The 16200-nt window shown below is 39.4% G+C and overlaps 1 protein-coding gene across 1 annotated transcript; it reads right to left on the bottom strand.

The window, feature by feature from the left end:
• Positions 1-800: 800 nt before the first annotated feature.
• On the bottom strand, positions 801-15602 carry trarg1a (trafficking regulator of GLUT4 (SLC2A4) 1a). Its single transcript, XM_010735803.3, has 3 exons — positions 14597-15602; positions 2759-2893; positions 801-2180 (listed from the first exon to the last, which is right to left on the bottom strand). Exons 1-2 carry the CDS (start codon positions 15002-15004, stop codon positions 2759-2761), a joined length of 543 nt encoding a protein of 180 aa, XP_010734105.1. The 5' UTR covers positions 15005-15602; the 3' UTR covers positions 801-2180.
• Positions 15603-16200: the final 598 nt, after the last annotated feature.

The following is a 16200-nucleotide window of genomic DNA, read 5'->3' as shown; positions in this document are numbered from 1 at the left end:
TTTGAACTGTTTTACTGACAGAGCAGAGCTTATAGGCTAGACAACTGGCTCTTGAAGAGAAATGGAGCATTTGTTTTGTACAGAAAATACACACGATGCCATTTTGACAACAGTGTACTGTAAGAATTTTCATTTTTAGTTTGGTAGTAAAGATGGGAACTCTTTGGATTTCGCTGCTTACAGATGTTTGGATAAAGGAAGTGATCTTTATGTACAGCTATGAATGGGAATGGAACCAATTAAAACCCCTTTTTTTGCACAAAACATTGTGCTATATCGTGTTAATATTCGACATGGCTGCAGTTGTTCACTTTTTACATTGATGATGTTCCGTTTAGAAGAATTTTAGCTGCATAGTTTGATAAATTTCATCTTTCATCAGTTATTAGTCATCAGTTAGTAATTAGCTGGTGTTTTTTTTCACTTGTATGAGCCCTTTAACAGCCAACCACTGGAACTCAATAAAATGGCATCACTTTTTATCACTTCGTCCAAATGATTCCTGATTTAAATCGTACAGTGATAATAAAAAAAAACATCAACACTCAACGAAACGGTGGATTTAAATAATGCTACATGGTCTTACAGTGACGTTACCTGTGCTTGTAGCATAAGCCTGTAATGTGTCAATACAACAGTCCTGTGTAGTCACGTGGGATTTAATACAGTGACTTCTCTCTGATAAGTGACGAATACAGACAATCTGTCGTGCTTGGATTTGAAAGAAAATTATTATTTAAATGCTATTTGTTGTTCATCAGTCAAACTAAAACTCAAAGCCCTGTTCATTTACAAAAAAATAAATGTGTGTAAGCCTGTTTGGCCCATAGCATGCGTACATATTGCATATATATTTTCCCATATAAATACATTTCATACCAGTACAAGGAGAGGAAAACAGTGAAACAATGGCATTTAACAGTCCATGTATAACAATGTAAGAATGATACTGGAAAATGAGGAGCTATGGTGTAAAAATTAGTACATATGTAAAATGGAGTTTAAGGGTACAAGATGGAGAAACAGAGATAAAACTAAACGACAGAAGCTGCTGAATCAGCCTTTGTGGTGAAGAATTAGAGGATGTGAAAAGAAAAGACAGAATTGAAAGATGCTGGGGGGTTTGGCATGCGTTTAGGTCTCTGCCAGAGCAAGGCAAAGAGATTTTGGAGACACAACGGGGGGTGTTAGAGGGTTAACCACAGTCCTCACACATTCTACAGTGGCTGGACTCACATAATGTACACAAATCACTCTTCCATGTGCAAACCTGTTAGCCTCTCTGACTCCTTTATAAGACAAGAGACAACTAATAACAGTCAAAACGAAGGCAGACGTTTGGTAATCTACATTCAGGCATGCAATTGGTCTCAATTTTCTTTTTCTTTTTTTAGTTCAAAAACTTATAATAAAAAAACAAAAATTCAAAATGTGTTCCCTGCCCCTTTTCACAAACCCTTAAATTTCTACTGACAAAGCAGCCATTGTGACAGTCTTAACAAACCCAGCACCACTTGGCATACAAACATTTTTATAAAATGTACATCTATATATATATATATATATATCTCCATATTTAAAATATATTTGTAGCTGTATATGCTTTGAATGCAAGAGGAGTATAGAGAAGTATATGAGTATATGAGGATTATACGCAGCTGTCCAAAGTTTGAAGTCCAAACCCAGAATCCGTTTTTTTTTTTCTTCTTCAAAGGAGCCCCATCGGAGACATAGAAAACGTCTTTTGGTCACTCTCTCCTCATACGTAGGTCATCCTCTTCATTTTAAGAAGTCCAATATTCCAAAAAGAAACATTTGACGAAGACTTGGCCACATACAAATCTGCTTTTTTCTTTTTCCTCTGTTTTAACCTGAACAATTCTACCTCAGGGTTTTCATTATTTTTGTCAAGCAAATGTTACTGGATTCTAATGCATGCATCTCTGAATTATTTTTTTCATTTGTTTATTTGCTGCAGTGCCCGTTCTCACAAGTTGCCTCTATATATATATATTTTTTTTTGCATTCTGAGGGTGGTCATGGTGTCATTACCAGATGGCATAAAGTTAGGAATGGTATTTATTTATTTATTTTGGAATGGGCTTTTATTTTTATTTTTTTTCTTGTTGCATCCGTTGTTGTTGTTTCACGGTTAATTTGATCTCCTCAGGTCCTGTGGCCTGTAGAAGAAAGAAGAAAGAAGAAAAAGTGTGAAGAGAAAGTCAGGTCAGACACAAAGACAGCTTCATTATTTTCACTGCTGTAGCTCAAGTGTTGAAAGCTGTGAGCAGTAGCGTAGCCGCCCATGCTGCACAGTCAGCCCACTACGCTCACTGCAGTGCTAAATCAATCCGCACACACTCACACAGGGCTTCGGGAAAATGTGCTGAGTTTGGACATAGAAAAACACACATCTCATGCTTGTGTGCTAGTGTCATATATCACTGTGTAATCGTAATGCAGTATGTATTCTTTGTTGTTGAACACTTGTTGTTAAAGCCCTGTGTGTGTGTGTGTGTGTCTGAGTGGACAAACACACACACTCCATACATCATTTTCAAACGCTTCACCCTTTGCATACTCACAAGCTATAATACACACATATCATTTAACTGATGCACAGTAAACTAGACATCATTCTGTGTGTAAATATGAGTTATTATTACAAACCTTAAAACAGCTAGGTTTTACCCTGTGATTTATTTTTCACTTTACATCATTAGATTTTGAAATTTCTTCCTTATTGTCTTTGTAGTACCTAAGAAAGTGAAACTGAGGTGTAGACTACAATGATGACAATGCCCAGGATGATGGAGACGATACTGAGTAGACGAGCCAGTCGACCCAGCCTCCTTGCCCCGTCGATATCCCCCACTTGAAGACTGTTTCTGGACTGGAGACACAAAAAAAGCACAAGGTATTACCAAGAGGAACATTTACAGTTAATATATAAGATATAAGCAAACCATAACACAGTAGAGTAATATGTTTCAGTTGCAACGGACAATAAAAGAGTATAAGACTGGGAGTAAACGCACCACTGGGAGTACAGGGTAATAACACTATAATGTAAATTACATAATCCAGAGAGATGTTAAGTTGCTGTTAAAATGAAATGAGGAAATATTTTTGTTGTAAAAACCTCTCTAACGAATTTATTTTGAAATGTTCAGCACACCCTGAGGATATAGATTCAACCCCCATAATGGCTCAAAATGCTTGTGAATACTTGTGAAGGTGATCCCTATTATTACTAGACATGTCAAACCAAATTAAAATGCTAAAAATGAATGCACTGCCACAGAGTGTCACAGGGTTGGTAGTTAAATCCCTTACTCCTCACATCCTGGTGCTTGATGGGCAGACTGTGCATGGCAGCGCTGTCACCATCTGTGTGTGTGGATGAATTGTAAGCACAGTCAGTTTACCATAATGAAAACATTTGTAGCAGAAATAGATTTTTCTTTTGTCGCAATGAAACCTCCAAACAAACTCATGGCTCAGGGTGAATATTTGCTCAAAATCCAGACTACGATATGTTTCATTCATCCATATTCTGTAACTGTTTATCCTCATCAGGGTCATGGTGGGCTGGAGCCTATCCCACCTGACTTAGGGCAAGAGGCAGGGTACACCCTGGACAAGGCGCCAGTTGATCACAGGGCACATAGAGACAGACAACCATTCACACTCACATTCACACCTACGGATAATGTAGAGTCACCAATTAACCTGCATGTCTTTGGGCTGTGGAAGGAAGCCGGAGTACCCGGAGAGAACCAAAAGTGCTAACCTACGATATGATCAAAATGTAAAATACTGCAAAACGTGGACTATATATACAGGACGCAAATATAAAATGTAACCCATTAGGTCACTGAAAGATTCCTGTTCAAATACAGTGTTGCCCATGTCAACCTAAACACCTCCCAACCAGTACCACCACACTCCTCAAGCTGCACTGTTTCTGTCTTTTTAAGTTGAGCCTTTAGATAGTTATGACGTTCAGATTCCACATATCCACAGTGACTTTCAACATACATAATCCAAAGAAGGTTCCCTCCACAGTATAGGATCTTGACTTTCTCCGGCAGCTCTCTGAGAAGTTAAAATATTTATCAGTTTTCTGTTAATTGACAGCTGAGTTATTTTAAAGGGGAAATCACACACACATACTGTACAGTAAGGCTGACTTATCTGGATGCTGTCGAGTAAAATGGCGACATGGCAAAAACAATTTATTACCGGCTGTGAACGATGAAATTGTCTATTTCGGATTGGTGGATTGGGATTAATAAAAAAGATATGACTTGCAGAGCCAATTGGATGGAGTAGGTGAGCGCAGCAGTGTGAAGGCGCTGTAGATCAACTTAATGCTGTATGTATATGGCTTTATGTATGGTGCAGATAGAGAGACAGGATGATGTATGTGTATGTGTGTGAGGCATGACAGATGGATCCTCAATCCTTGTCCCGGTCCCAAAACAACAAATCTCATGCAGCATCTTCTCATTAACCTTGGCTTGCATTTAATATCGGCTGCTTTTAATATGCGACACACACACCATATGTGTATAACCAGATACACACAGATACATTGTTTGGTTCTTGACATCTTTACTCTTTTTTACCAAGGTATTTCTCCTTTATAGGAAAGGGTGTACTAAGATTGACATGGTGTGACGGCTAAACAGAGTTGTGTTGTCTTTCCGTGCTAAACAAGAACTACAGGTTGTGCTGAGGTAAGGAACATCAACGTCGGACACTGGAGAGTAGGAAAAACACTGGCTGATCTGATGAAATCCACTTCCTGCTGTCTCACTCTGGTTGTGTGACTCAATGCATCCATCACGCAGAGTGAAAACACTGCAGTCAGGTGATGGTGTTGATTACGTCCGCATGGCGCTCACTGCGCCCCTTTGTAATGAATATTTAGATGTTACAGGACATCTGACCATCTCTTTGATCAGTATCTATTATGGATTTATTTTGATAGGATAATGCGCAACGCCAGGAGGTCAGAACCATCCTTTCATTAACAAAACTGTGAAATCAGGTTATGCAGTGGCTTGTACGCTCACTGGATTCCAATCCAGAGCAACATGGGGGCTGTACACAATACCAGCTGGTGTGTCAGCCTGGGTCGGCATCCCTGTGGGCTGGTTTTAACCAACTTTTGGGTGCGTACAGTGCCCCGATAAACTGAGACTGTTTAGAGGTCAGACTCAGGGTGAAAACAATAGAGAAGTGTCACTAATACAATGTTTTAACCTGAGTGTGACAGAAAAGAGCAAAGAGAGAAGGTGAAGAGATCACATGTAACAAAGCTCATGTTATAAATCCAAACCTCTCCATGCAACGCCACGAGGCCATGCATTACAGGAGCTGTCCGTAGTACTGAACCAGAGACCGTGTGTTGTCTATGTGTGCAGCACAGCAGGAAATGGACCTCTCACTCCCATCATCTATATTCAATTACACAGCTTTATATTTGTAGGATGTGTATCCTGAAATGAATATATTAAGGAGAAAATGTGGCCTATAAAAGCCAGTTCAGTAGTGCAAAGCCATTTGTTTTCTAATCATTTCCATCTCACATTTAGCAATGAATGTGTCTTTAATTTAAACGTTGTTGGAGGAATCATGTCAAAGATAAAGCAGAGGGAGAGGTGTGATTAAAAAGGACGTGTTACGGAGGGAAGGCGAGGTGAAATGTTCTTTCAGTGCCTGAAATTTGCTAGTTCGTCGTTATAAAAACAGTTTTTTCAGTTTAGACTTGATCATTTTCCATTTTTCATTTTCAGTGTGAAATATTTTTTTTTTCCACACAGAGTTGGATGACAATCCCCAGCATGCCTCTTAACTGATTACAAAACAATCCAAAACAATGCAGCTTCTTGTCTCACTCAGTCAATACTAAGGGTGCAGAGTTGGGGTTGCCTCAGTATGAGATAAAATTACACTGCAGAGAGAGAGACAGAGCTCCCTCCCTCCTTTCTCCCTGATCTCCCACCAGTGACTTCATCCCCTCACTCCCATGAGCCTATCTGTCTCCAGGCTGTCTCTGGTGTAGTCAGATCCCACAGTGCACCTGGTGCCGGTGGGTGGTGACAGTGCAACCCCCAGGTGTTCCAGTGCACCTGAGAATTACTGTTAAATGAGCACAACATTGACTTTGAAATATGGTTTCTGTGTTTGTGAAGACAGAGAATTAAAATTGTTGTTAAAACTTCGTGTTTAAATATGTATATGTAATATGTGTTTTTTAAAATATTTTTCCAATGGGGATATTAATACTTTGGATTTTATATAAGAAGCACACACAAAATATGATCTTAACTGATGAATAGTGAGATTTTTAGATGTCATATCTACAAAGATTTGTCCTGTGTCATGACAAACACTTATTTTAAGTTCAAGTTTAATTTGGTTAACATGATATATACAATAGGCTTTAATTCACATTAATTCAAAAGCATAAAAACACAATTGAATGTCAACAATACGACATTTAATTGACAAAAAAATATTTTGATTGGAGAGGTAATACTATTAACTTAAAGTAGGCGTTGGTGCAATTTCAGTGTGCTTTAGCCACAAAAGCTAAATCAACGTAAATGTCAATCTGCGCTCTGGACAGTAAAATAAGAGATTTTCTTTCTCTCACTCACACACACTTCTCACTTCCAAGTCTGCAATGTGAAGCTATGGTAGAAACACAGTCCCAGTGGAGCCTGTATCGATCCGGACTCACATCGCAGAGAAAAGCAGCATCAGCACCTTAAATCAATGGAAGCCTCTTTCAGAAAACACTGCCTATTTACCCTCATAGAGAGGAAACATTAATGAATAAAAAATTTTAAATGATATTTTCCATCCATTATAAGAAAGAAAGGAAATAAATAAGTGTGTGTGTGTGTGTGTGTGTGTGTGTGTGTGTGTGTGCTTGTGTGTGTATGTGTGTGTGGTCAGTAGGAGGCACCCCTTGCTTGGCTGATGAACGTCTATATTGATTCACAGCGAGAGTAAGCCTGGTCATATTTGTTTTCTGAATGGGAAATTCTACCCTCAAAGTGTCTTGTCCAGTGTTCATTGTGCGACCAGTGTACACACACACACACACACACACACACACTACTCTCTCTCCCTCTCTCTCTCTGATTCATGTGTTCAGCAGAGGAAGGTGGAGGCTAGTAAGTCGGTAAGTGCTCTCTTTCTCACTTGTCATCAATAATGGAGGACCAGCATCAGCCTGGTGGAGAGGGACACTGTACAACCAGGAGCTGGTGTGTAGTTATGTCTGTCAGACCGGCCATTTTGATCAAAGTAAAATTGTTCATTTGCATTTACATAAATTATTTCCAATATAAAGTGGATCTTCTTCATACTTAATTACCTAACCTAATTTTATGCAGCCTCTTGAAAAAGTGTAAAGTGTTGTAGAAAATCTTGTAGTCAGAGAGAGAGAGAGAATTTAGTCTGCTGGCTTGGTTTAGCTCGGTGTAAGGAGCATCATAGCCTCTAGGGGCCGCTAACAGGGCTTTTAGACTCAGTAGTCTTGTTACACTAGAATCTCCATTAAAATTGCAAACCACTCAATGTGGTCAGATGATCAAATCTGTCAGACCCATGATGGCAAAGCTCTCATTCCTGAAGCTATAAAATGCATTCTAGCTGCAGCTCATACATTTTAATTGTATTTCTATCTTGGTTGGCTTGTGAAATGGAAACGAGATTCAAATAAGCTAACTGTTAGTGGCAAAAAAACAACACACAAAGCCATGATGCCGTATGTCCTTTTCCATTTAGCACAGTAGTAGTAGTAGTGATGAGTGGGTTTCACCATTAACTGTTCAAAGCACAGTACATTTTTATTAAGATTAATGGGACAGGCTGCTTAGTAATGTATTTGTCAAAAGATGATTATATTATCATTATACAGTACATCTACAAAGTGCTGGCTGTCCTGTCCAGAAAGGGGCAAACACATCTGCAACTAAAGTGCTATCAGATTGATACAGGAAAAGGAAAATACTAATTATCAATCAGGAGAAGGTCTATCTGGCTCCACCAGAGGATTAAAACGGATTACAACATGAAATGCATTTAGAGATCACTACTACCTTGATGTTATGTTGATGTTATTTTCACCATCTTAGTGTAGCGCCTTAGCATCTTAACATTTATGAATTGGCACTAAACACAAAGTAAAGCTGAGGCTGATGGTGATGTCATTAGTTTTGCAGGTATTTAGTCACAAACCAAAGTACTGGACAAATTTAAGATTTCACCTGATGAAGACAGTAGATAAAAAGTCACCAAAGTTCTAACAGTTGAGAGGTACGTAAATGTGTGAACCAAATTTCATGGCAAACGATTGAATAATTGTATTTAAATCTGGACCAAAGTGGTTGGGCAGCAGAGAAACAGAGCAACGTCACCTTCCTTTAAGCCGCATCCAAAGTGGCTGCAGGCAAAGTTTGCATGTCGGCTTTATGTGCATTATTTGAGTTAACGTCTAGAGTTAACATATATATTCAATTGTAATTACATTATAATATTCTATCATAATTCTAATAGCACAGAAAAATACTGCATTTTGGTGAAGCACTCTTTCTTTTGGTGACAACTTTGAATATATAGGATTTGAAGATTTCTGATGTTGGAAGCTCCTTGTGCGAGTATACTACTGTATATAGCTGAAGACACCCCTCCCCCATACCTCGTAAAGCTGGGTGGTGCTCTAATGCCATTACTATCCAGCAACATGTCAGCGTTAGCTTTCCATACATTGTTTTATCAATTGTAGAATGATGATATCACGTGTGTAGGTTTAAATAAATAATGTAAAAAAGTCTGTTTTCTATTAATAATAATAATATGAGCAGTATCTGCTTTTCTCTCTGATTGGCTTCATATTGTCTGCAGTATTACATTGCTAATAAGAAGTCATCTACCTATGCACACACACACACACACACACACACACACAGCCATCCATCCAGTGCAGCTTTGCGAGTCCATATTTCACAGGCAAATCTGCCGAGCGTGCAATAATGGTCCTGCAGTTTGGGCCTTCCCATTACTGGGATAGGCTGGTCTGGGCAGTAAAAACCCCTGCCACTCCAATCCCCATAATTGACTGCACATCTTCTGTGTTTGCCTGCCACAGGCCTTCCCCGTCAGAGATCTGTGGCGGCAGCCAGCTGGAAGTTGGCTTTTAGGTGGTCCTGCTGCCGGAAGTGGCGGTGGACGACGATGATGATGATGATGAATGTAACTTCTGGCGGTCCCATTGTTAGCAAAGAACCATCTGCCAGTGCAGAAAGATGCTGACTCTTTTACAAGGCTAAATGAGGCCTGAATTGTTTGGACTTAATTATAGTTCATTTTAGCTGTTTACAGGATTAAAACATGGAAACCTGCCTTGTTGTTTGATGTTTCGTGTCTGACTAATAGAGATCATGTGACAGAATGATTGTTTAGGTCATTAGAAGGTCAAAGTAGACAACTAAAACAATTTAGTTGAGGTTACAGAGATAAACATTGATTTTCTTCGGCCACTTGGGAACAGTGGAACAGCCTAAAACACTGGAACCTAATATATTTCAAGCAGTTGTGTTTGTGTCCTGATGAATGTAGGTTCAAAATGTACTCCTCCTTTTGGCTCTGGTTTGGTCTCTACCAACTCCTGAGGGAAATATCTGGCTCTTCACTTCCTAAATGCTTCACTGTCTTATCTGGGTAATCGATAACTTGAAAACAGGGTTGATGAGAAATCCAGTCCAAAATGGACTGAAAAACTCTATAGGACTGTAGAAGATTAGATAATTAGACTATTAGATATTAATTCCTCTGTTTCTGTTCATTTCCTGCGGTCTGCGCTGTTTCCTCCGCTCATTAATAACATCAGTTGAACCGTTTCCTTTTATTTTCCTGTTCAACTTTCCCGAAGTCTCCATTTCACATGAGCTTGCTCTCCGGGGGTGACATATCACGTGGTATCAACCACATTACTTTTGATTCATTTGTTCACAGCGAGCGTTGTAAACCTCTGTTTTCCTGCTCTGACTCACTTGCACTTATCTGAAATCACTGTGGTATCCGATTCGATTCCTTTCTAATCCAGTGATAGGAACTACTTTATATCCATTTGCTGTCTTTCACACCCATCTGCCCTTGTCGTGAATGATGTTTTGATCTTCTTTGCGATGCCTGTATCCCCTTTCCATATACCCAGAAAAGAGGGAGGATGCTGATCGCTGCCACAGGGTTGGCTAACTGCTGCAATCTGCCCTCTGCAAAGAAACCAAATTGACTTCTCTCGCCTTCTATTGAGTTAGTGGCCGGCTCCAGTTTCTCCCTCCTACACTTTTGTTTCTTCTGCCCTCTGTCAAAGCCTCTCTCTCTTTCTCTCTGCCATTAGCAAGTGGCTGACTTGTGAATGTCAGTGGGTTCACAATGATGGCTTGGGGAAGTACAGGCTGACTGGTGGATACTGCCTGATATTCCCTCTGGTGTGTGGTGCCCACAGGGGTGATATTACAGAACTAATGGGTTTACTGCATTGTCTTTGCCTTGTTTCTCTGTAGATCTGAGTGTTGGCTGCTGTACAGTGTCAGAAGTAAAGTGCGCTGAAAAAACACAAATGGCTGTGCCAATAGCAACTGAGCTGCCATCAGCCAACTGGAGTTAAAATCCTGACACAACAGAGATGGCACTAAAAGAGTGGTAGAATACTGCCATGTACTTTATGCAAAAGTCAGTCAAAAGCTGTTATTTTTCTGTATTGTAATGTAGATCACCTTCTCTGCCTCCACTGGCATGTAACAAGACCCGTTGTTTGGTTTTGTTTTGGTTGTTACAGATCTCAATGAGCCACTGTTTTTTGTTTTTTTTTGACAGGTGCAAAATGCAAAAGAACTTTCACCTGAATGTGCTGCTCACAGGATTTATGTTTGTAGTTATTTGTTGCTTAAAGGAGAGAATAGTTTAGAAAGTGCAGGTACATTGATAAAAGAAGTAGTTTTCAACACCTGTGCAAGCTTCGTTTTCTTTGGTTTCTGGTGCTGTCCAATTAAAAACAAATTAACTCAGTATCTCATGATGACAACATTTAAAATTTGAAAAGCTCCCTGCAGATAGATAGATATAAGATGGATTTTATTAATCCCACACCAGGGGAATTCACTTATTACAGTGGCTCACAATATACAAGGTGGATAGGAAAAATACTGGTGGTTCAACTGGTGGAGTCCTTTGTGCAGGGACCCGGTTCTAACTTCCAATGTAACACTGTTGCCTGGGTCCGGACTATTAAACAGTCTCAGTGTCTGCCTCTGTTGAAACACGGACACTTAACTAGCTGCAATGATGGTGACACACCCTGAATTTTGTCTGACCGCAAACAGACAGATAAACCAAGCCTGATGCCAGTGCTTAGAATTGCAGTTGTGTAGTGTGTTGTCTGCCTAAATTGAGTAAATCTATTATAAATTGTGTATTAATGGTTAATCGTGTGAGATTTAAGGGACTCTATTTACAGAATATAACTGAAATAGAATAATAATTATGTTCATAACTATGTTTTCACTGGTGTGTAATCGCCTGCAAATAATTTCTACAGATGCTGCAGGTCCTCTTTCACACAGTCCGCCATGTTGACCTGCCATGTTTCTACAGTAGCCCAGAACAAACAAACCAAACACAGATCGGGTGTTTCATGTTTCTTTCCTCATTTTGTGAGTGCCATAGAGCGCCCATGCCTAGAAGGGTAGAGCGAGTAGAAGGGGTTGAAATCTGCAACTACACCGCTAGACACCGCTTAATCCTACACACCGCATACCTTTACTGAAAACAGTTAAGCAATCAAACTGAATCACCCATTGCTGTGCCACAAAACTTAAAATATAATGATTTTATCTTTTGATTTGAATTTTCAGCCCTGTGATGAACTGGTGACATGTCCAGGGTGTGCCCAGCCTTTCACCCAGAGCCAGCTGAATGTTGTTTTATATATAATAAAAAATATAATAAAAATCCAGTGAAAATGTTGTCCATAGCTCTGGTATGGAAACATGATCCCAATGAAGGAGTGTAGTACACAAATAATTGCAAGCCCTTGTTAGTAAATAAAGGGCTTTTGTATGATTCAGTCGGGCTTCTGACCCTGATGTACAGTTTCCATACGTTAGTGGACCTTTGACTTTGGTTACTAGTGGTGTCAGCCTTTTTACTGAAGGCAGTTACAAATTAAATTACTGACCTGCCAGCCTTTTAGAAAATTCAGTTGTATCATGTTATGTGAAAGTATGTCTGTGGAATGCTCGTACTACATGTGCACACGGTACAGTATGTAATAGCCAATAACGACAAATAACTTATTGATCACTGGGAGTGAAGTTAGGTTAGTAATTACCTAAATTAAATAAATATTGAGCCATTTGCTTTTGCAGTTCTTATCCCATAAAACCTTGACATGTTTTTATTTCACGTATTGACTTTGTGAATTTACATTTTCAACTTTTCCATATCTGATCAGCCCTGATGGAGGACTGTGAACATCTGAAGGGAGGGAGGGGGGACGTACTGACTCGGGGAGAAGATTAAATCAGCTGCTGGTTATCAGGTGCTTCCTGCAGCTTTTGTGGGAGATTTTCCTAGCCGGATGTTTCACTGTATCAACTTGCACAAGCGTAATCTGAAGACGAAATGTGGAGCTTTTAAGTTAAGTGTACAGGCCGAAATGCCACTTTTTATAAATGTGTTTTCAGCTTTGCTGCATTTTCACCGGCATGTTGCTGCATGTGTGCCAAAGAGAAGCGAGGATCAATGTTGGACACAATCTGCAGTTTTTTAACATTACAAAATCATTAATATACTCACGTGTGCGATGAATTACAGTCAAATACAAAAGTGACACATCTCTGCTTGTCAGTGCGCATGACCTTCACACTTCATTTTTTATTTTCACACATCTAAATCAAACATAAACCCAGCCGCATTACACCTTGATATCCACGACATTCTCTAAATTTTGCACTGGACGTTTGAAATAAGCTACCAGCTCTCACAGCCTTCGAAAACAACTCCACCATTTTACTGCAGATCTCTTGCCACTGCCACAAAAAAAAGTGTCAGCTTTCAGTTTTATCGCAGATCACCCTCAACATAAATCTTGTAGACTCAATTACATGCGCTGCAGTATAAATGTGGACCATGTAGAGAGTTGACCGACTGAGGATTGTGTCCCTTAGAAAACATTTATTGAATGAAGAGTAGCAGCTTAACAAGCATCTGTGGCTGCCCGACGTGGCTTCACTGTCTCAGCTGCTTCTTGTATCAGCGTTTCTTGCATCCTGAAACTTTCAGCTGGATGATTAATCAAGTGTCAGCGCTCCTAAGCCAGAACAACCAGCAGCTGAGTGGCAGCAGCAGGCCTGGGATCGTTTAAAGTCTCAGCAGTGGGAGAGCTGATGATGCACTGAGCTCTTGGTGTGTGTTGAATTCTGATATCCGTGAATTTATCTGGGACCACAGAACTGTAGTTACAATTAACTGTAGTTAAATGACAAATTTTCTTTCAATGAATTTATGATAAAAATGAATTTTATTTCACATGTAAATAGCGACCAACACATGGCATGGTAGTATGATTTGGCACAACATTTGTCATCATCAACAGTATGCATCATATTCAAATGAGTCTCTCTGTTTTGGTGGAAAAATGTTTTTTTTAAACAACTTCCTAAACTAACAATAACCTTGTTGACACTTGCAGTTACTCTGGTGTCTGTTTAAATAAATACCATTCACGCAGGAGGGTTAGGCACATTTCTGAGAGACTCTACTATCTGAGTCAAATATAGAAAATTATTCAGTAGCTGTCTCTGTTTTTTTTTGTTGTTTTTTTTATGTGTGAATTTAAAGCTTTACTCTTTTTTATATATTTCTGTAAATCATTTCGTTTCAGATGTCACCCTTGTTTTTGTTATCCTGACGGATACTTTTTCATTTCTTTTTTTATGTTTGACCAAAAAATGATTTTCTGTTAAAGATAACTGATTAACCCGTTTCTATATATCTATCTATATTTTTATTTTTTTTTTTTTTAAACAAAAAAAAAATATATATATATATATATATTATATATTATATATATCTATATATATATATATATATATATGTAATGTTTATCTATTCAGTTTGATGACCACTTTCTCTAAATTGTCACTCAATTATACAAAAGTATCAAATATGATATTTATAGTGGCTTTTAATGACTTAAGTGGACAGTGAAAGATAATAAAACTATAATAGATAGCAGAGATAGATACAGATGCAGAATCATATAGTTGTTTGTCAGGTCGGTTATACAAACTATGTTAATATCAAACCTTCTTTATTTATTTGACACATGGATCACATGGATGTTTGCTAAGTTTATGAAGTCTGAATTTACAGTTTGTCCCTCTTCTCTTCAGCTACTCTTTCTTAATGTCAGATTTAGACCTGGGGGTATTACTCCACAACATCAGACTATTGTAGTTAGTCATTTTGGTGATCCAAAGAGAGAGTTTAGTAAAGTGACACTCACCATGATGGAGTACACCAGTGCTACAATGCTGACAGGCCAGACCGGGCAGAAGCAGGACATGATGACGAGGATGAGGTAGTCCTTGGGCTTCGGGGTCTCCTGGACGGTAGCGTTCCCGGTGGAGGAGCGACTCAGACTGGCCTTGGACGGGGACAGGGGGGCGGCGGCGGCCAGCTGCCCGGCGGAGCCCGATCTCACAGACACGCTGTGACCGTTCTGGTCGGCCTCCAGACCCTTGTCGGTGTCCATGTTGACCGTGAAGGAGGTGGACATCTTCATCCCATTCCCTCCAGGCTCGGTGGTCAGGGCCAGGAGTTTCTCCGTCTCATAGGTGTCCGCGGGCGGTGCGCCTCCTCCACCCTCACCCAAGTTGGACTTGAGGAAGTCGGTATCCGTGTTGATGGCCATGCTCAAGACTGAGTTAAATCAAATTAGATCAGAAAATGAATATATTTTTAAAACTGTTTTAAAATGGATTAGAATCCAGGAGGCATAGGCATCCTATAATAAAGATGGATGTAAGTTTTTACAACTATTCTTTCAACTTTGGTGGCGTAACCAGGAGTGTGATTTATAACCAGAAATAATATTATCTGATTATAGCTTTCTGCAACAGATCAAACACACTAAATCAAAACAATAAAATCAGAGAGGAGATGAAAGAATCCTAAAGATGTCATTCCTCCTCATCCTCTTCAATCACTTTCCTTCCCGTCCGCCGTTTGACTCATTTCCAACAGGGGGGGTCTCGGATCATAAAAACCTCTCTGAAACATCCGAGGAGGAACAATTCAGTCAGAGGAGCTCCCGCTTGATCCAGTCCTCACCACTTTCCTTTAAGTCTGTGCCTGTTCAGGGAAAAGTTGCCTATTTCCCTTTCAAAAGAAAGGAGGATGAAGATGAAGCCTCTCTCTCTCTCTCTTAAAGCACAACCCCAAAATGAGCCACTCTCTCCTCCTGTCCTCCTCTTCTGTCTCCACACCGCAGCAGCACAGCGACTGTACTCAACTTGGGACCAAGTGTCAAGTTAGCTGTGTTAAAACACAACACTTCCGGTAGTATACAAGCTTTATTTTTTAACAAGAGGATACGTGACAATAATGAACCCACATTATTTTATTCTATCTAACAAATATAGATGAATTCATATTTTATTTTATCTACTAAATTGAAATATAATTGTTCCTATTAAAACATTTGCTGTGAAGGCTCCAGTGATCTGCAATAACCTGCTTCTAAAGACTAAAGACCTTTTTTTATAAAGGCCCTATTTTGTTTTGTTCTTATCATATTATTATTATTTGTGCTCGGTAGAGTGCCCCAGTGTTATAGTGGCATATACAGTGTTGTCATTATTTGGGAAAACACGTCTGTGCTCATTTTTAAGGCAAAAAAAATCTTGAAAAGTCAAATATTAGAAATGACTTATTAATGTTGCCTGTATAACCTGCATGGCTTCTAGATGGAGCAAGGTTGGTTGGCAATTATAAGGTTGCCGGTTCAAAATCCAGGTTCTTCTGTACACAATAAACTCACAATGTGAGATAAATGAATGGGAAATAACATAAGCTTCTCTGAATAGCAGTATTTGCCATTGGATGCTG

Source organism: Larimichthys crocea, chromosome VII (genome assembly GCF_000972845.2).
Source record: "Larimichthys crocea isolate SSNF chromosome VII, L_crocea_2.0, whole genome shotgun sequence".
NCBI classification, from domain to species: Eukaryota; Metazoa; Chordata; class Actinopteri; family Sciaenidae; genus Larimichthys; species Larimichthys crocea.
The sequence above is the reverse complement of the archived record's forward strand: the minus strand, read 5'-3'. Positions and strand labels throughout refer to the sequence as shown.